The sequence below is a fragment of the Xiphophorus maculatus genome, chromosome 15 (assembly GCF_002775205.1).
Source record: "Xiphophorus maculatus strain JP 163 A chromosome 15, X_maculatus-5.0-male, whole genome shotgun sequence".
Taxonomy (NCBI): Eukaryota; Metazoa; Chordata; class Actinopteri; order Cyprinodontiformes; family Poeciliidae; genus Xiphophorus; species Xiphophorus maculatus.
Window position 1 is genome coordinate 3464621 of NC_036457.1, and position 20482 is coordinate 3485102.

The 20482-nt window shown below is 36.7% G+C and overlaps 2 protein-coding genes across 2 annotated transcripts; both read right to left on the bottom strand.

The window, feature by feature from the left end:
- Window positions 1-498: 498 nt before the first annotated feature.
- Window positions 499-10427, bottom strand: LOC111611430. Its single transcript, XM_023348222.1, has 9 exons — window positions 10313-10427; window positions 9733-10044; window positions 8834-9097; window positions 6564-6809; window positions 5188-5457; window positions 4909-5043; window positions 3627-3661; window positions 2402-2467; window positions 499-1484 (listed from the first exon to the last, which is right to left on the bottom strand). The coding sequence occupies exons 1-9, from the start codon at window positions 10425-10427 to the stop codon at window positions 1374-1376; spliced, it is 1554 nt and encodes a 517-aa protein (XP_023203990.1). The 3' UTR covers window positions 499-1373.
- A 3139-nt stretch (window positions 10428-13566) lies between these two features.
- Window positions 13567-19151, bottom strand: LOC111611401. Its single transcript, XM_023348062.1, has 8 exons — window positions 19070-19151; window positions 18147-18458; window positions 17170-17433; window positions 15635-15883; window positions 15011-15280; window positions 14201-14302; window positions 14096-14124; window positions 13567-13828 (listed from the first exon to the last, which is right to left on the bottom strand). Exons 1-8 carry the CDS (start codon window positions 19113-19115, stop codon window positions 13751-13753), a joined length of 1350 nt encoding a protein of 449 aa, XP_023203830.1. The 5' UTR covers window positions 19116-19151; the 3' UTR covers window positions 13567-13750.
- Window positions 19152-20482: the final 1331 nt, after the last annotated feature.

Genomic DNA, 20482 nt, shown 5'->3' on the forward strand with positions numbered 1-20482 from the left:
ACATGTTTGAATCTTAACACAGCTGGATGTCATTAGTCTAATCAGAAAAACGTTACCTTTCAAATGATGCGTTCAAAACTGCAGGACGTCAGAGTGCAGGCAGCTTCACCACACTGCCTCAGCAAAAACCTCCAAACAATGAAAACAATACAGGAGGAATAAAACTGTTAATATAGAATCACAGTTACAAGTTTGTAAACTCATTTAACATGAATATGAAGCGATTTACTGACAATATATAGCTGATATATTTTAGTCTTACCACTAGGGGGCAGCAAAATAACCTTGATAATATTAGAAATCTGTTGTGCCAATTATGTTCTGCTGGTTGTTAATGGTTAAAGTGGACAAAGTCAGGTTTACAGTGTTTATAGTGCTTATAGTTTGTACTATTTCATATAAATGCACCAAAATGGCCTCTAATCACAAAAAACAAAAAGAGTTTACAGTCAATGAGACTTTCATCAAGATTAAAAATCAAGGAGTTGTAAAGCAAAATGTAACCAAAGAAAATGTTTATTTTCAACTTTCAGACATAATAGCAATTTCAAAATAGGTTTTACATAGTTCTTAAAAACAATACTAAAATAAACACAAAACAATATTAACTGAATATCTGTTAAAAAAGGAGATTTTAGCAGCTTATAAAAAGAAACTACATGTTGGAGTCCAGATCCCTGAGACTCGGAGGGAGACGGTCAGTCCGACTCTGTTACTAACTCTGTCTCATTTCCACGCTGATCTCAGTAATCCAGAACCAGGATCATTGAACTGGACTCTGAAGGGGACGAGAAGCCAGAGCAGCTGACAGAGTGAAACATGTGGAAACCTGCAGGGTTTAAACTCAAGCTTTGCTGAAACGTTCAAAAAAATCTGCTGTATAAACTCACGAGAGATAAATAAAAAAAACATTTTAGATAAATCCAGAAAAAAATGTGAAAATAAGCAAAACTGAAAATAAAAGTTCAGTTTGTTCAGATGCAGCGATCAAAGCCTTAAAGCGTAAACCGACTAAAAGTCACCAGATATGAGTTAGTTGCATTTTGAAAGTTGTATTTTTAAGTTAACATCTAGTCAACATGTTCTTTGAATATTTGCTGTTCTGCTTGTGGATCTTAATGCATCACTTACTACATATTCACGCTGCTTCTCTTCAGTTCAGTATTTACACTCCACATATTTTACAAACATAACAAAACTTTATCATATAACTCAGTCACAGTACATTTCTGCTAAGAAATCTTCATGATAACTTCAAAACAACAGAAAACGTCCAAAACATGAATAAATGAAATCTTTGGTGTCGCTGAAACCTAAACCCAACAGCTCACTTCCTGTACGGCGGTTTATTAAACGTCTGACTTCCTGTTTCTTCATTTTGGCTCAGTGAGGCAGCTGTAGAGGTCGCTGGGATCGATGTCCGCCTCGGTCTTTGTTTTAGTCCTCACAGCAGAATAAGTCACAGTTTCTTCATCCGGTTGGACCTGCAGCACAAAAACCACAAACCGTTTCAGTTCCATATGAAAGACTTTATGGAAAAACTTGTAGATATTTGGTTGTTGAAACACAACATGTCACCTTAAAATACTCTCACTCTTTATTTTTTCTCTTTAAAAAATGCTATTTAGTTATGTAGAGCATTTTTATTACAGTTGTTTGTTCTCACAGCAGAGCTGATTGTTTTATTTTTAGTTTCTTTCATCTTTTCTTACAGCCATGTCATGTCACTGTGGGAAAACGTGAGATTTCCTCCCAACAAAGTTGCTTAGTTAACGTCTCTAACCCGTCATCAAAGGACCTACAGGGAAAAAAGTCTAATTGAGACGTGGCTAACTGCGTTAGACATAAACATGGATTATTTTTCCTTTAGTCTGGGCCGACAGAACCAGGAAGAACCAGGAAGAGCAGCAAGAAGAGAGGAGGGAGTGATAGATGTAACCATTTTACTGGAACCGGAATTAGAACATGGCAACCTCCAAGTAACGATTCTTCAAAGTACCTCGAACAATCATCGGTTTAAGTTTTACCTTCCATTCACAAACCACACTTTAAATGTTTCCAGTTTAAAGTTACAGGAGCTTCATGTAACATTAATTTTAGACACATTTGTACAAGAGTGTCTTGTAAAATAAACATGTTTTCACCACAGCTTATTACTGCTGATGCGAGGAGCGGCCATATTGAAACGCTCCTTGTATTTTGATGTGTAAGGAGCGTAACTTTGTCACAGAGAAACTGTAATCATAGCATAATAAATTTAACAATGTCATGTAAACAGATGAATTCAGTCAGTCTTCTACCTGCAGCTTAGATTGGATTTGTTTCATTCGTTGGTTTTATGAAATCAAACAAATGTAAAATGAGACAATTATAAGATTGCAAAGCTCATTGGGTCTCTTACCTTTATCTTCTCAGAGGGTTTGGAGTGGCTAACAGTAGCGTAGGTCAGGTTGGCCTGCAGCTCATCCTGAGCACAAACAGTTTACATTTATCTGCTGAAACAATCTGCATCTGTGGAACCGCAGAAACTCTTCTGTCTTATTCTGTCCTGCTGGGTTTGTCCATTTCACTCATTTTATTTACCCAGGAAGAGACAACATGTCCAACATACCCACTGAGATACAACATGTCTTCTGCTAAGGAGTCTACAAAGTAAAAGTTGTCCAAGAACAAACCAGATAAGATATTCTATCAAATCAAGTTCCAGGGAAAGCTAAGTTTGAAAAGCTGCCTCTGAATATTTGGAACCATTTGGGTTCAGAGTGTCATGTGACACATCTCAATTCTAACTGTTGAGCACAGTGGAGGAGGCCTGGTGATGTGGGATTGTTTTTAGAGACTGAACCGTTTTTAGCCATTAAACCAACATGAACCTTTCTGTGTGTCAGAGAATCCTGAATGTGAGAAACTCTCTGAAACTGAAGCTTCAGCCAAACCGGGTCATGATGTGACATCACAGGTCCATAAACATGAGATGATTCTGATTCCCACAGAGTGGACAGAAGAAAAGTGGAGAAAAACAAACTAAAACCAAAACAGAGTTATTTAACAAAGTGTCTGTGAGAAAAAAGGAAAATGTGAACTTAAAACTATTACTTTTGGTTAATCAAATGTTAATAAAACTACAGATTTCCTGTTTCATAATTAATAAACAGAAATGAGGGACGGAGACTTTTAACATATGGTCCAGGCGGGTTTTGGACCTGAGACGGTCCTGTCAAAGTCTCTCAGCCTCAGTTCACAGGTGAGTCTGACCAACACAAAGAGCTAAAATTACAAACATTACATTTCATATTGACTTCATTATTACATTATTTCTTCAAGATAACAGCTGCTGCTGTATTTCACTGACTGATAAACATCAGATTTTCTTCTATTATTAGTTGTTAGTTGCAGCTAAATGTCTTCATTTAAAACTAAGTGTTTCGTTCTCTGACAAGTTTAGAAAAGAGGAAGAATCTGAAATCATTTCCTGTCATTTTAAATTTCCTGAGAGCTGAAGATGTTGCACAAGTGTCAAAACTGTCGTCATGTACAAAAACAGTTCCAGTTTTCAACCCGTTAAAACTTCATTCAGAGATTTGATGTTTTTTCTCCAAACTCCACGTGTTTGTGTCGATACTCACATACTGATGATTTTCAACGGCTGAATCTTGATTTTCTGAATCAAAAGAAAATAAACCATCATAATAATTTCCATTAAAAAAAATTTGTGATCATGTCAAACTTCTGCTTATTTTTAACCACTATTGGTTCGCTGCCCTGTGGTAACTATGGAAACAGTTCTTAGAAAAGTCTTTCACAGAGTTAGATGTCAGAAATAGAGGTGAAGAAAAACAGAAAATAACTGCAGCACCAGGTTCAAAACCTTCTGTGTTCATCACATCCTGCTCACATTTAACACCTGGAGGAAAGAGCTCAGAACAGGAAGTTCAGCTCAGCGCTGTGTGCAGCTTCACACTCAGTTTTCAGTTAGACTTTGACTAGGCCATCCTGACACTTACTTTCATGTGGCCAACAGTCATATGGCAGCAGAGTGCCCTTGTAACCCAGGCCCAGGCCAGTTCAGCTCATGAACTGCTTGTGCTGATCAAAACAATTTTAAAGATTCAGTTTGCTCTCTATAATATTTTTGCAGTTTTAGAATAGCTTTGTATCCAAATAAAGCAGCTTAATCTGATTCTATAACAGGAATACTGCAGCCTTTCTGAGTTATGGTTGGTTTATTTAGCCAGTTTCAGACGTTTTGTTTAGGATGCATCAATTTATCAGCCAGTCGATTTATTTGTGTCGATTTCCTTAATTTTGGGAGATCGGTGATCAGCTGATTTTTCCATGTGAAGCCGATCTTATCGACCGATGTTATCAACCTCGGCAAAGGTCTAAAAATCAACCACTGTGCTTTTCTTTTCTCCGGTTAGAAAAGTTTGACTGACAAACAGGCCGACCAGGTCATGTCTGCACATTTTCTGCTAACAATAGTCACACTAATTGTTGCCAATTCAGCAACTTTCTTGATATACAGAGCAACATTTCAGACAAAAATATTTTATCAGCCAAAATCGGCGGAGTGTTGGCACTATCTGGCCAATCAGCATTTGGCCAGATAGTGCAGTTTCACTGTATAATGAAGTAACTATGTCAACTTGTTATAAAAATGCTGAATGTATCAAATATGACTGAAAAGAAAATTGACTTTATAATTTAATGCCTCTAAATTGGGGCTCTGTCTCTTTAAAACTCAGCCTTCAGGAAGTCATCACAACATGGCTCCTCTGTTAACAGACAGCTGTTCATCACACGCAAACATGTTGTGATGGTTATATATTTTAATTCTTCATTTAAAGTTCTTTCATATTAATAAAGTATGGACTTTTATGAATGAGTAAATTTGCATGAACTCGGTACCTGTTGTGGTTTTGTGATCCTCTTTATTTCTGGTTTTCCTGAGTTTGATGAAAACAGCAGCAAGAACAACCAGCAGCAGCAGAAAGACGATCACTGATCCGAGAATGATGATGGTGGTTTGGATGTTAGCAGAACCTGCTGTTAAAAATTCTGATCACAAATCACACAATAATGTATGCTAGGCTTAAAAATATATCACTAGATTTCAATAAACATTCATAGGATTGATATAATCACACATTTAAATGTAAATCTTCTCTTCATAAGATGACATCATACCTTCAGATCCATACTGAGCTTCTATCTTCACTTTGTTTCCTTCAACAAACTGGCAGGTGAATCTTCTGCTGCTCTGAAGATTCACAGTCAGATAAGAAACACAACCAGTCTGTCCTCCAGATTTATATCCATCACCTTCACCAGTCAGTTCACTTCCTGTCTCGTCCACCCAGAGGAGACTTTTAACTGGACAAGTACCTGATCTGTATCTCAGCAGAGAACACTGTAATGTGAAGTTATTCTTTGTTGGATCAGCATCTGTTGGAGAGACTGAAAGAAAATAATAACATTTCAGCATTATAGACGTTTTCTAAAGTCAGAAAACTAACAAAATTAAGTTTTATATTTATTCTTGTGCTGTTCACATGGTGCTCTGTGTCTTTTTTTGAGCGGATCCATGTCATGTTCCTCATTTCTGTTATTTTTTGCTCCTGTGTTGCTCCCTGATTGTTTTCCTTCTTAAGCCTCTCAGTCAGACCGACAGTCACTGCCAGATTATCAAACGTTTTTAGCTAGTAGTTTTCCAGCACTCTCACCTCGCCCTGGTCGTTGCAACCACACTCTTATTCCCTGGATTGGCTTCTCTGCATTGCCTTTGTCGGATTCTCACTGTTTGCCCATCTGGATCTCGAACCAGGCCTGTTTTTCAGATACCGACTTACGCCCACTCCCACGGATACCTATTCTGCTCTCTGAGTCTTCGTGTGTGATCACTGCCTGAAGAGTGGTCAGGCTGTGGTTTTGCAAGGATTTAGATTTGGATTTTGCACTTTAGCTGAACATGAAGGAGGACAGCGTTCGTCTTCCCGGACCGCAGCAGACTTGGTGCGCTGCCCTGAATCAGCGCTTCTCCTTCCCCAGAAACTCCTTCCAGAGCCTCATCTGTGCAACATCTGCTCGACCCTGAGCTGATCGTTTCAGGACCTGATCAGCAGGCCAGGTTACTGTACTGTACTCTACACACACACTAACAGATTCCTTATGAAATATTTCTCAAGTCACAGATCGCTCCTCTCCGCAGTATGTCCGGTCTGCGCTGTCTTTTAATAAATCTGAGTTTTCTGCTTATTCCTGTGTTGTGGCTGATTTTCAGGGTCCATTGAATGAGTCTTTATACTTATGAAATGCATCTGTTCTGTGGAAACATTGCAGATTAATACATGGCAGTAACTCTGAAGGTGAGCCATTGGAACTGGTGTTAAACCACTACAACATAAATAACATCATAATGAGAGAACTGAACAGATTAATTTAGTCTCTAAAATCAGACGGATCCAGTTCCAGTCCTGACTGAACTAAAAACACATCATGATCTAAACAGTCAGATCTTAAAAAGACTGAAATCAGCAGGTAGAGTCATTATTTAGATTACTTACTGATCAGCATGTTTAGATAAACATCTGTATTATATCTGCAGCGGTAACGTCCAGCATCCTCAGCTGTGATGTTGTTGATGATCAGAGAACAGATTCTGTCCAAACTGGCAGGACGAGAAACTTCCTGTTCCTTGTTCATCTTGTCTTTTTTCTTATAAGTCCAGTTAACAGAGGAACATGAGTCGGATGATGAAGGTCTGTTACAGGGTAGAACAGCTTCATCTCCTGCTCTGTGGTAGAGATGGACTGGAGAAAACATTCAGAGAAATATTTTACTTTAAATTTAGTTATTAATAATAAGTATCAGTCTCTTGTTCTGTCTAAATTGAAATATAGAATATGTAAAAAGATTAAATGCATCATTAACAATAAAGTTATTCAACATTTGAACCCATAAAGATTTTTATGGGTTCAAATGTTTTGATAGTCTGTTTAAACATTTTAAACAGACTACAGAAACAAATATTTAATCTTTGCAATCTTTGAAGCTTTTCTACAGATCAGAAGATTATTTTGACCTTATTGTTAAAATTCTGGTCACACATTTACAAAAACTCTTAGTTTTGTCTGTGTTTAAATATTCAGTTTTACAGAAAACCTCAATCAGTTTCAGTTTCTTTTCTCTCCAGCAAAAGGAAGAAGTGCAATTTGCTATGTATCATTATCAATGGGTTTTAAGATAAACAATGTGTAAATTTTAGCTAAAAGCATAAATATATAAAAGGCTGGAAAAAGCTGGACTCAAGGACAGCATAGAGCCACTGATCCTGGCTGCACAGGAACAAACACTAAACACCAGAGCAATAGAGACTCAGATCTACCAGACAAGATCCAAACTGTAGGTTGTTTTTTTATTTTTTTATAATATGAGACCCCTGAGACAGTCCAGCACATAACAGCAGGGTGCAAGATGCTGGCAGGGAAAACGTACATGGAAAGACATAACCATAACCATAACCATAGGCATAGTGTACAGAAACATCTGTGCAGAATATGGACTGGAAGCCCTGAGATCAAAGTGGGGAAAACTCCAAAGGTGGTGGAGAATGAAGGAGCTAAGATCCTGTGGGACTTCCAGATCCAGACACAATGGTAATGGCGAACCAACCCGACATTATGGAGGAGGACAAACAGAGGAAAGCAGTTGTGGTGGATGTAGCAATACCAAGTTATTGCAACATCAGGAAAAAGGAGCAGGAGAAACTGGAGAAATACCAGGACCTCAGAGAGGAACTGGGAAAGGCCTGGAAGGTGAAAACCCACAGTGGCAGTCACCCTCAAACTGGAGCAGTGGCTAAAACAAACCCCAGGAACAACATCAGACATCTCAGTCCAGAAATGTGCAGTTCTAGGTACAGTAAAGATACTGTGCAGAACCCTGAAGCTCCCAGGCCTCTGATAGAGGAACCAAGATCAGAGGAAGAGAGAGAAAACAAGCCGAGGGAGAGAAGGAAATTTTTTTCAATAGAACCAGTTCACAAATCTGAAAACAGCAACTCCAGAATCTCAGAAGTTTCAAATTCTTTTATTTGCATTAAAACTTTAATTTCTCCTGAAGAACTGGATGATTTAGTGCTCACTGTGTTAAAACTCACTTTATTATCTAACCTGGAAACTGACCAACATGTGACTCTCAGTCTGAAGTCTCTGTGAGCATTTCTCTCTTTAACATACTAATCTGTCTCTTCCTGTTTGTTTCACTTCCATCTTTTTATCGTTTCTATTTGTCTCTAAAAGTTGCTGCTCTGTTTTGGTGTCACGTTTTAAAGTTTCCCTACAGAACGCTGCACTGGTCACTTTGTTCCACAGAAACATTCAGACGGTTCACTGATCATTTCAGTGAATCTGTTTCACTTTACAAAATAATAATAATAATAATACATTTTTATTTTATAATTCAAGCTTAATGATTCTGTCATCATTCAACACAGTGATATAAATCAGAATTCATATTATTATCATAAATCTCACTCAGTATCTGTAAATTAATGAATATTTGTAACCACAGGTTTTGTCCTCTTTGCTTTCATGCAGGATGTTTCACTGATCTTAAGCTGCAGCAGAAAAATAAAAAAAAGATCTGAACCTTGTTTATCTCAGAGAGGAAAAAATCAAGTTTTATTTCAGATAAAAAACCTGTTTTGAAAATATACTGTAAGCTGTCTACAAAGACAAAAGATAACATGTATAAAATATAAATCATCACATAAATATCTAGTAATTTCTGCTGTTTATCTCATTTACTCTGTTAAGAAAAAAGAATACTGTACCTTCTGTGTATTGAGCTTCAACCTTCACTTTTGTTCCTTCAATAAACTGGCAGGTGAATCTTGTGTTGGTGTCGCTCTGATGCTTCACAGTTAGAGAAGAAAAACATTTTTGTCTTGACCAGTGAGATTCTCTTCTACTGGTCAGTTCAGTTCCTCTCACATCCAACCAGAGGAAACTTTTCTCTGGACAAGGACTCGGGTTATCGTATCTCCACAGAGAACATTGTAATGTGAAATCTCCCTTTGTTGGATCAGCGTCTGAAACTGAAGGAAAAAATACAAATACAGTTTTCTCAGTCTAAAATATGTTAAAGTAACTTTCTCAGAGGTGAGAACCTTAATAAAGTTTTACATGATTATTGATCTACATTATTATTACAGATCTGATCAGGTTTTCATCAGTTTGATGGAAGAAAACAAGTTATATAGAAAGTTGATTATTCAATGCTTTGGTCAAACATTGAACAATACAAGATAAACTGATTCAATCTAAACATCCTCAGCAGCACAACGTTCACTCTGATGAGCCGACTTCCTGATGACATCACAGCTTGGCCCCGCCCCCAGCTCAAGCAGGAAGTGGAAGAAACACAACAGAGGTTGGCTGGGAAAATCTAATTTAAAACCTCATTGCAAGCTTCATTTCAGACTGTGTGGACTGATGGGTAATGTTTATTTGAATCTAAATAAATGATTATTTCTCTGACAGAACAACATGTGAACTTCTGACTGCATCAGGTCACTGAGAGGTTCCCTCATGTTAAAGTCCAAAGAAGTTCAAGGTTTCAGAGAAAAAGGAAATCAGAACTGATGATGTCAGAAACATCTGACCAACATTTCACCAAGTTGATCAGAAGGAAAGAGTCTGAGTGTTAAATCATTCAGGTCTACATACTCACTGGTTAAAACACTCAGATAGACAAAGTGATCTGAGAAGGATCCTGTAGCAGATCTATAGGTGTAGAATCCAGCATCATCAGCAGTGATGGTGTTGATGATCAGAGAGCAGCTGCTGTCCATTTTTAACCTGGAAGCTCGAGGTGAAGTCTGATCAACTTTTCCATTTCTAACCTCTGTGTTAGTTTTGCTTGTATCTCTGTTGTAAAGCCAAATAATATCAGAGCATGTGGAATATGATGCAGGTCTCTCTGAAGGTAGAACAACATTTTCTCCTTCTCTGTGATAGAGATGAATTTTTCCTCCTCTGGTTCCTGCAGCAGAAACAAAGACATTAAAGTTTCACACATTTCATTCTTCACCAAATAATCATGAAGGTGAAATTAGAAATGGTTTAGTCATCTTGTTTCTCTGGTGTTGAATTACTTTTACATTGTTCAGTCTTGAGGACAATAAAAAAATATCACTCATAAATGCCATAAATATTTATTTTACAGATTCTATAATTTATTGTCTCCATAAAAAAATGAAAAGTTTCTTTTACTTTTTCTCATCTTCATGTGAAAGTAAACAGACCTTTACCTTCAAGCTGAAGCACAACGACCAGAACCAGAACCAGAACCAACATCTCCTGTCCGTCTATCAGCTGCTGAACTGAGAGTCTTTTCTCTGCTGCTGATCTGAAAATACTGATCATATTTCCTCTTTGTGGCTGAAATAAAGGATAAAAACAGCTTCACACCAACACCCACCAGGCATCCTGTAACTCTGCTGTCGTCACTTTTGGTTCTTTAGAAACTGACTAAAAAAACCACAGATAGAAGGAAGTAGTTGTACAAACTTTAGTTAGAAATAAACATTTTAACAATTTTTAATGAATCACTTTGTAACACTGAGAACTAAAATGAGAAATGATTTCACTGTGAACTGATTGTAAAGAACATAGAACAAAATTTTGGTTTATTTTTTATTATTTCTATTATTTTCAATACAGCTTGTTGACATTTCCTTCATAAAGAGGAACTGTGATAAATACTAATGAGCTGCAGTCAGTCCACTAACAGCAGCAGCTCTGAGACTCTGCAGACAGAGAATCAAACTGAGTCAGAACAGAATCCAATCAGGTCCAACTGGATCCTTCCAGCAGAGGCTTCAGACTCAGGCAGTGGGTCACATTTGGTCCATGAGAACATTCAGCATGTCTGCTAGAGCTGATCACTGGGAAACAAACCATTCACTGTTTATACTACATATCCCAGAATGCTCTGCTGGTGAGTTAGAAATATCTCAAGACCCACATGCGCCCTCTGCCGGTGACAGTTAGTATTGACCTGATGCTACATTAGATTAAAATATTTCACTGTGTAATTAAATCTCCCAGTTTCTAATTTCCAGTCAATAAAAACCAAATAGAGGCTCAACACTCCCTGATATGAAGCTAAACCAGCAGAAAATGAACCAAAACTTGATCAAACTAAATAAACTTTGGCTGCAGGCCTGATGTGATGCTGAAGAGGGAGAATGTGAAAACTTCCTCCACAATCCAGCTTCTCAGTCCCAGAGGAAACTCTGAGAGTCGACTCGTCTCTCTGCATTACGCTCAACTTCACCAGCTTCCATCACGGAAACATGAGTTAGGTCACTTCCTGTTAGCTAGGCTAGGTTAGCCTCACTGCAGTCAGTGTGTATTGACTTTGCTAATCAATGCTAACGCATCAACTGTCAATAAAAATCAAACTCAGAACTGCTGTTCTGTCACTTAAATTTTAAAATAATCACAGCAGGTTAAAACATGATGGAGAATTAAAATCTGTAGGAAGAATTTTGAGTTTAAAGGTTAAAACATCAAGAAGACGCTAACAAACTTTGATAGCTTAAAATCAGTGGAAGAAAATCTGATGAAGTTATAAATTATTATTGGATTAAAACGCCTAAACATGGAAAATATTACATTTACTGATGTAAAAAAATATCACTAATATTTTTATATTTATAAGAATTATAAGAATTATAAGAATTATAAGACTGACATATCAAGGCAAAGAAAACTCAGTAGCTGCTGGTAGGGGCCATTCAGGGGCCTCCAGACATTCAGGGGCCCCTAGAAATGGTTTAATTGTAACACAGACCATAGATCTAAACCTGTAGCATCATTTATAGAGAATAACAATGTTATTACATTTTATCTAATGCATTCAGCTGAGAAAAATAAATAGTACATTTAGGATTTAATTAGGACGTTTATTTTGTAAAAGTTTAAAGAATCATCTTGATAGTTTGATTGTTGTGTTACCATGGCTACAATATGGCGTAATCTTTGTGTTTGCATTGGTTTGTTCACAAATACATCACAGCAAATAACCAATAATCAGTGATTGATTTTAAACTGGGCCAATAAACCTGGGCTCCCTCTCACAGATTCACCTGATCGATATTTAAACATGTTAGTGATGCTGAGGTTCTTAGTAGGACGGGGGCAGGAGGGTTCTGTCTAAGGCCCCATATTACCTTGTGCCGGCCCTGGAGGAACAGCTGCTGCGACGCGCATCTCTGGAATCTACCTGGAGTTGACCTGGAATCTACCTGGAATCTACCTGGAATCCCCCGGTGGCCCCTGTCAGTCCCCCGATGCCTTGGAGACATTTTGATTCATTTCATTGTGGCATGTTTGGCTTTTTGCTGCGGTTCTAATTATTGCTACAATATTTTCTCTGATGTTTATTTTGTGACTCTGAATGGGCCGAATCTTCCTTTAACACTTGAGGTTCTGCAATAACTTCTATTTACAGCCCAGAACCTCCAGCCCAGATCCCGTCAGCAGAGGCTTTAAACCGCCTGGTAGAAACGTGAAGGAGAAGCAGAGAACAGTCAGTAGGTGGTACCAGGTGGTACCAGGTGGTACCGGGGCTTTGAGCTGCGTTGCGACTCGCAGTGACAGTCGGTACCGTGTCTTATATCGGGATGTCTGATATAAAGACAGACATTCTTTATATCTGTCGGTATAACCGTCAACCACCAGTGAACCGTCAAAGGTGCCAAAAATAAAAACAACAAAACAAACAATTAGGAGACGGAAGCAAAGTGTGAGCATTTAACAAGGAGTTCTAATTAACTAATGAATAAATCAGTTTAAAGGAGATTTTAACAGTTGCATATTTAGTGAAAATGAGATGGAAAATGTTGAACATCTATTTTGTTTCAACTTTAAGTTCATTCAGACTTTTAGATGATATGTGGAGCTGGCTCCAGTCCAAGGAAATAAGTTTCCATCTTTGACAGGGAAAAAGATTAAAGCTTTTATCTTCAGTGAAAAAGATGAATTTCTGATTAATTCCTTAATTTTAATGTGAAATTAATGAAAACAAAACCAAAGGTATTTTAATAATGTCCTTAATTAAATCTTCATTATTCCAAAGTTTCTCTTTCTCATATTTATTCATACATATGGAAAATTTTTCACTTTTATTGAATTTTCTTTTTAAATTCAAGTTTATGCTTTATGGCTCACTTGTTGATAAAATTGTATCTAAACTGAGAAAAATATTAATTGAGCTATAATGGATTATTAATGTGATCAATAAATTTTGTTAAAGAAAATTTACCAAATGTTAAGCATCAATTGTTCTCCATATTTTACTTCCTGTTTCCTCTCTTCTCTCCTCCCACTTTCTGCACATTGACCAATGAGTGATCAGTAAGTCTCCGATGCTCAACACCACTTCCCTTTTACAACATGAGATTTTCAAATTAAAACAGAATATGCATCAAAGCTTTTATTTACACTAAGCAGAAATAAGTAACATATTTCCATATTTTTAGGTTTCTCATCTCAAAGTATTTTTAGTTTTTACAAACATCTTTTTATCATATTTATGATGGTTTTCATGTATATTAAACAAACTGAATTGAACAGTTAAAAACACTACAGCGACGTTAACATGTTGCAAAAGATTATTTTGAGCTGGGATATAATTAAAATGAAACATTGTTTTCTATAAGCTGTAACTGATGTGATGAAGCTCAGTGGAGCGCGGCGGCAGCAGAACGTTCTCCATCATTTTCATAATTCACTGTGTCGTCATCAACAGCAAAACAAACCTGAGAGAAAAAAAAAAGATATTAACTGGATAAAACAATTTCAGAAACAAAATGAACATTTAAAGAGAAATATCAAAACATTATAAAGGATACCACTGAGAAAATTCTCTAAAACAGCTGATCTATTTATTACTCTATAAAGTTAAAAGTAAAACTGTTTGCATAATGTTGCAAACTGGAAACTGGAAGTCTGAGGGAAAATGTTTGTCATTTATAATCTACATATAAAAGATCTATGAATGTATTCTTCATGATTGATTCTCTTACATTAATGTCTTTCTGAGGCTTTTTTCTCCCTGCAGTGAAAAACAGAATAAAGTGATTAAAGTAAGAACTGTGTAAATCGTCTCCATTGTAGCTGAGTTTCCTCACCTCTGGTTCTGATGATACCAACAGTGATTCCAACCATCAGGATCAGTCCTGTGATCTTCAGAGTCAACATGATGAAGCTCAGAGGAGACGAGGCGGGGGGGCCTGAGGAGGAGACGGAGCAACAACCTGATGGGATCATTTTCATCTGATTTAGGAAGAAAATAGTTTTAACATGATGGTGGACTGAACATCAATCTGAGTGTTTGTGTTACGGCTACTTTTGCAACATAACAAGTTCCCAAAAATCAAAAAAAGTGCCAGAGTTGTTTCCAGGAGGAGGTTTTTAACTCATACTAAACAAAAAAATCACACGCAGATAGTTTTCTGGTTTCAAAATGTGAGCTCCCTTCACTTACAAAAATAACAGAAACACTCTCCGAGTTGACTTACAAAAAATGTAAAAAGCTTTATTTAGTGGTAGAAAAACTATTTCACTCCTTAACCAAACAATCAGATCAACCACAGCAGCTGCTTCTGCTTGTTAATCACAGCAGGAGGCTGACTGACAAGGAGGAGGGTCTAAGCAAAACAGATAAACAACAACAGATCTACCATTCACATAACTTTAGATCCCTAACCTTAACATTAATACATTAACAAAAAAATGAATAAATTAATCTAATTCTTAACGGGCTCCAACAGTCTGTGACTTTGGATCCAAATTTAGAACCAAGGAGAAAAATAATGACATTAAATGAGAAACGCATGGCTTAATAATGAGATTCACAATAAACCAAGAAGATATTTCAGAAGAAGCTGATATTATTCAGTGCAAAATTTTAACTTATTCATAAGAATAAGACATCATACCTTCAGATCCATACTGAGCTTCTATCTTCACTTCGTTTCCTTCAACAAACTGGCAGGTGAATCTTCTGCTGCTCTGAAGATTCACAGTCAGAAGAGAAACACAACCAGTCTGTCCTCCAGATTTATATCCATCACCTTCACCAGTCAGTTCACTTCCTGTTTCGTCCACCCAGAGGAGACTTTTAACTGGACAAGAACCTGATCTGTATCTCAACAGAGAACACTGTAATGTGAAGTTATTCTTTGTTGGATCAGCATCTAGTGGAGAGACTGAAAGAAAACACAAGAATGTTTCATCATAAAAGATGAAGAAAGATTTTTTTTTTAAGTGAACTTGAGGACAATTTTTATTTTTATGGTCATGAACAAAAGCTGTTTTGTTAAAACATTGCAGACAAACATCTGGCAATAACTATGAAGGTTGGCCACTGAAAGTATAAATATAATATTTAAACCACTACAACATAAATATCATCATAATGAGAGAACTGAACAGATTTCAGTCTCTAAAATCAGACGGATCCAGTTCCAGTCCTGACTGAACTAAAAACACATCATGATCTAAACAGTCAGATCTTAAAAAGACTGAAATCAGCAGATAGAGTCATTATTTAGATTACTTACTGATCATCATGTTTAGATACACATATGTATTATATCTGCAGCGGTAACGTCCAGCATCCTCAGCTGTGATGTTGTTGATGATCAGAGAACAGATTCTGTCCAAACTGGCAGAACCAGGAACTTCCTGTTCCTTGTTCATCTTGTTCATATTTTTCTTATAAGTCCAGTTAACAGAGGAACATGAGTCGGATGATGAAGGTCTGTTACAGGGTAGAACAGCTTCATCTCCTGCTCTGTGGTAGAGATGGACTGGAAAAAACATTCAGAGAAATATTTTACTATACATTTAGTTATTAATAATAAGTATCAGTCTCTTGTTCTGTCTAAATTCACTGGAAATATAGAATATGTAAAAAGATTAAAAGCATTTTAAAAACAATATTTTAATAAAAGAATATATTACTGGTCAACATTTGAATCAAACATTTTTCTCTTAAAACAGCATAAACAAAACCGTTTTTAAGGTTTTTCTACAGATTTGAATATTTTAATGTTATTTCCTCCTGATGGTTGATTGGTCACACATTTACAGAAACAATTAATCATTTTGTTTTAGATTAAATACTAAGTATTACAGAAAACACAGTTTCAGACAATTCAAAGCCCTTTGAGCCTTAACTTCTCTAATGTAATCAAATAAGATCAAGTGCAAATTGCTATATCATTATCAACTGGGCTTTTAAACATTGTGGAACTTTTAGCTATAAGCAAAAAAATGAAATATATTCAACAGAAACATGCGACATATGAGAAAGTATCAAGTTCAGAATCTCACAGAAGTTTGTTAGTTTGAAATTCTTTTATTTGCATTAAAACTTTAGTTTCTCCTGAAGAACTGGATGATTTAGTGCTCACTGTGTTAAAACTCAGTTTATTATCTAACCTGGAAACTGACCAACATGTGACTCTCAGTCTGACGTCTCTGTGAGCATTTCTCTCTTTAACACACTAATCTGTCTCTTCCTGTTTGTTTCACTACCTTGTTTTTATCGTTTCTATTTGTCTCTAAAAGTTGCTGCTCTGTTTTGGTGTCACGTTTTAAAGTTTCCCTACAGAACGCTGCACTGGTCACTTTGTTCCACATAAACATTCAGACGGTTCACTGATCAGTTCAGTGAATCTGTTTCACTTTACAAAATAATAATAATACATTTTTATTTTATAATTCAAGCTTAATGATTCTGTCATCATTCAACACAGTGATATAAATCAGAATTCATATTATTATCATAAATCTCACTCAGTATCTGTAAATTAATGAATATTTGTAACCACAGGTTTTGTCCTCTTTGCTTTCATGCAGGATGTTTCACTGATCTTAAGCTGCAGCAGAAAAATAAAAAAAGATCTGAACCTTGTTTATCTCAGAGAGAAAAAAATCAAGTTTTATTTCAGATAAAAAACTTGTTTTGAAAATATACTGTAAGCTGTCTACAAAGACAAATGATAACATGTATAAAATATAAATCATCACATAAATTTCTAGTAATTTCTGCTGTTTATCTCATTTACTCTGTAAAAAAAGAATATTGTACCTTCTGTGTATTGAGCTTCAACCTTCACTTTGTTTCCTTCAATAAACTGGCAGGTGAATCTTGTGTTGGTGTCGCTCTGATGCTTCACAAATGGAGAAGAAAAACATCTTTGTCCTGAGCTGAGAGCATCTCTTCTACTGGTCAGTTCAGTTCCTGTCTCGTCCAACCAGAGGAAACTTTTCTCTGGACAAGGACCCAGGTCTTTGTATCTCCACAGAGAACATTGTAATGTGAAATCTCCCTTTGTTGGATCAGCGTCTGAAACTGAAGGAAAAAATACAAATACAGTTTTCTCAGTCTAAAATATGTTAAAGTAACTTTTTCAGAGGTGAGAACCTTAATAAAGTTTTAGGTTCTCAGGCTGCAGAATGTAGAATATAAAATAAATCATAACAATAATTACTTTTTTGCAATGTTTTCTCCATTTTACTTGATTATTGATTTACATTATTATTACAGATCTGATCAGGTTTTCATCAGCTTGATGGAAGAAAACAAGTTATATAGAAAGTTGATTATTCAATGCTTTGATCAAACATTGAACAATAAAAGATAAACTGATTAAATCTAAACATCCTCAGCAGCACAACGTTCACTCTGTTGAGCCGACTTCCTGATGACATCACAGCTTGGCCCCGCCCCCAGCTCAAACAGGAAGTGGAAGAAACACAACAGAGGTTGGCTGGGAAAATCAAATTTAAAACCTCATTGCAAGCTTCATTTCAGACTGTGTGGACTGATGGGTAATGTTTATTTGAATGTAAATAAATGATTGTTTCTCTGACAGAACAACATGTGAACTTCTGACTGCATCAGGTCACTGAGAGGTTCCCTCATGTTAAAGTCCAAAGAAGTTCAAGGTTTCAGAGAAAAAGGAAATCAGAACTGATGATGTCAGAAACATCTGACCAACATTTCACCAAGTTGATCAGAAGAAAAGAGTCTGAGAGTTAAATCATTCAGGTCTACATACTCACTGGTTAAAACATTCAGATAGACAAAATGATCTGAGGAGGTTCCTGAACCATGTATACAGGTGTAAAGTCCAGCATCATCAGCAGTGATGGTGTTGATGGTCAGAGAGCAGCTGCTGTCCATATTTAACCTGGAAGCTCGAGGTGAACTCTGAACAACTTTTCCATTTCCAACCTCTGTGTTAGTTGTTCTTCCATCTCTGCTGTAAAGCCAGTCAATATTAGAGAATGGGTAATCTGATGAAGGTCTCTCTGAAGGTAGAACAACATTTTCTCCTTCTCTGTGATAGAGATGAATTTCTCCTCCTCTGGTTCCTGCAGCAGAAACAAAGACATTAAAGTTTCACACATTTCATTCTTCACCAAATAATCATGATGTCATGAAGTGCTGGTGGTGAGGCAGACGCAGCAGACCCAGGTAAAAATGAATAATAGATTTTAATGATGAAGACACAGTCCAGCAAACAGGCAGCACGGCCGAGCGGAAGCCGGGGCTCGACGCCGGTAGCAACCGTTAAAACGACTGGATGACACGGAGGACAGAGCGCACATTAGACGACTGCAAGACAAGGACCTGACAGAGACGCAGAGACACAGGTGACACTAAATACACACGGGAACGAGAAACATCTGGGAGTAATCGAGGGGAGAACAGGACAACAAGGAGACACAGAAAACTCGAAAGTAACACATAGAAAACACAGATCACGACACATGAAGGTGAAATTAGAAATGTTTTAGTCATCTTGTTTCTCTGGTGTTGAATTACTTTTACATTGTTCAGTCTTGAGGACAATAAAAAAATATTTCACTCATAAATGCCATAAATATTTATTTTACAGATTCTATAAGTTAATGTCTCCATAAAAAAATAAAACTTTCTTTTCCTTTTTCTCATCTTCATGTGAAAGAAAACAGATCTTTACCTTCAAACTGAAGCACAACGACCAGAATCAGAACCAGAACCAACATCTCCTGTCCGTTTATCAGCCGCTGAACTGAGAGACTTTTCTCTGCTGCTGATCTGAAAATACTGATCATATTTCCTCTTTGTGGCTGAAATAAGGGATAAAAACAGCTTCACACCAACACCCCCCATGCATCCTGTCACTTTGATGTCGTAACATTTGGGTAATTTAGAAACTGACTAAAAAAAACACAAATTGAAGAAAGTAGTTGAAACAAACATTTTAACAATTTTTAACTGGTTCATTTTATAAGACTGAGAACTAAAGTGAGAAATGGTTGTGAGATCTGATTGTAAAGAACATAAAACAATGTTTCTTTTTCTTTTTATTATTTTCTTTACAGCTTGTTGTCATTTCCTGCACAAACAGGAACTGACACAAACTAATGAGCTGCAGTCAGTCCACGAACAGCAGCAGCTCTGAGACTCTGCAGGCAGAGAGTTAAACCAAGTAAGAACAGCACAAGTAAAGAGACAAACGTTCAGAGTATAAAAACACTAGACTCCGAACAAATAATCACACGACTCGGCTTTTCACCAGCATTTTAACGCACCACTTATGCACAAATCTGAGGCTGTTGAAACGTGAAATAAGTCTCAAAAATCCTCGTGCATCGTAAGCAGATTTGTGCGTAAATTCAGTTTTGTTTGTGTATAACAATGCATACTTATTTAATATTTGCAGATTGAAATTAAAAAATCTGTGTGTATAAATTTAATGTTTGTAGAAATTATAATTGTGTGTGGGTACTTTTATTTTGCATTCGTAATTTTTTAATACTTGTGTGTGTATTTGACCACATATTTAGTGATAGAACTAAAATAATAACCTATATAAATACTAATCATTATATTTAAGGAGGCCTCACTGAAGGAAGTAGTCGACATGAATGAGTAAGGGAACGGCTGCATCCGGTTTCAGCAGATAATCGCTCGGCAAGAAGTTCCTGTGTCCTTGACACGAACGATGGTGTGAAGCTGTGTAACTTGTTTTTCTTTCATCGTACATGGACATGTGTTCCAGAATATATGCTGTGTAACTCTGAATCACGTTGCAGCTGCGTGACCTTAGAGATGAAACATGCGTTGTAACTAGAGAACGCCCGAGTCATAGTTAAAACATTTTCTTTAGCAGGTTTGTAAAAGATGACAAAAGAATCTGGAAAGAACTAAGATCAGACGGTTCCCTGATCAGTTCAGCTGTGGATCATTTTACAGAAAACAAAAATGTATAAGTTCTTGCTTCATTAGCCATGCTTCAGGATTTAAAAGGAAAAACCACACATCTGAATTATTATACCTGCTCACACACATTCATGTTATTTACATAAATCTGTTGTCTTTTTAATGCACGAATACTGACACCTGAATT

Coding starts and splice junctions, on each gene's coding strand:
- LOC111611430 (XM_023348222.1), bottom strand. CDS start 10,427: ATGATCAGTATTTTCAGATCAGCAGCAGAGAAAAGACTCTCAGTTCAG. Junction 5,044..5,187: donor AGCTCAGTATGGATCTGAAG/GTATGATGTCAT, acceptor TTTTAACAGCAG/GTTCTGCTAACATCCAAACC. Junction 1,485..2,401: donor AACCCTCTGAGAAGATAAAG/GTAAGAGACCCA, acceptor TTTGTGCTGCAG/GTCCAACCGGATGAAGAAAC.
- LOC111611401 (XM_023348062.1), bottom strand. CDS start 19,115: ATGTTGGTTCTGGTTCTGATTCTGGTCGTTGTGCTTCAGTTTGAAG. Junction 15,281..15,634: donor GTATCTAAACATGATGATCA/GTAAGTAATCTA, acceptor GTTTTCTTTCAG/TCTCTCCACTAGATGCTGAT. Junction 14,303..15,010: donor AGCTCAGTATGGATCTGAAG/GTATGATGTCTT, acceptor TCTCCTCCTCAG/GCCCCCCCGCCTCGTCTCCT.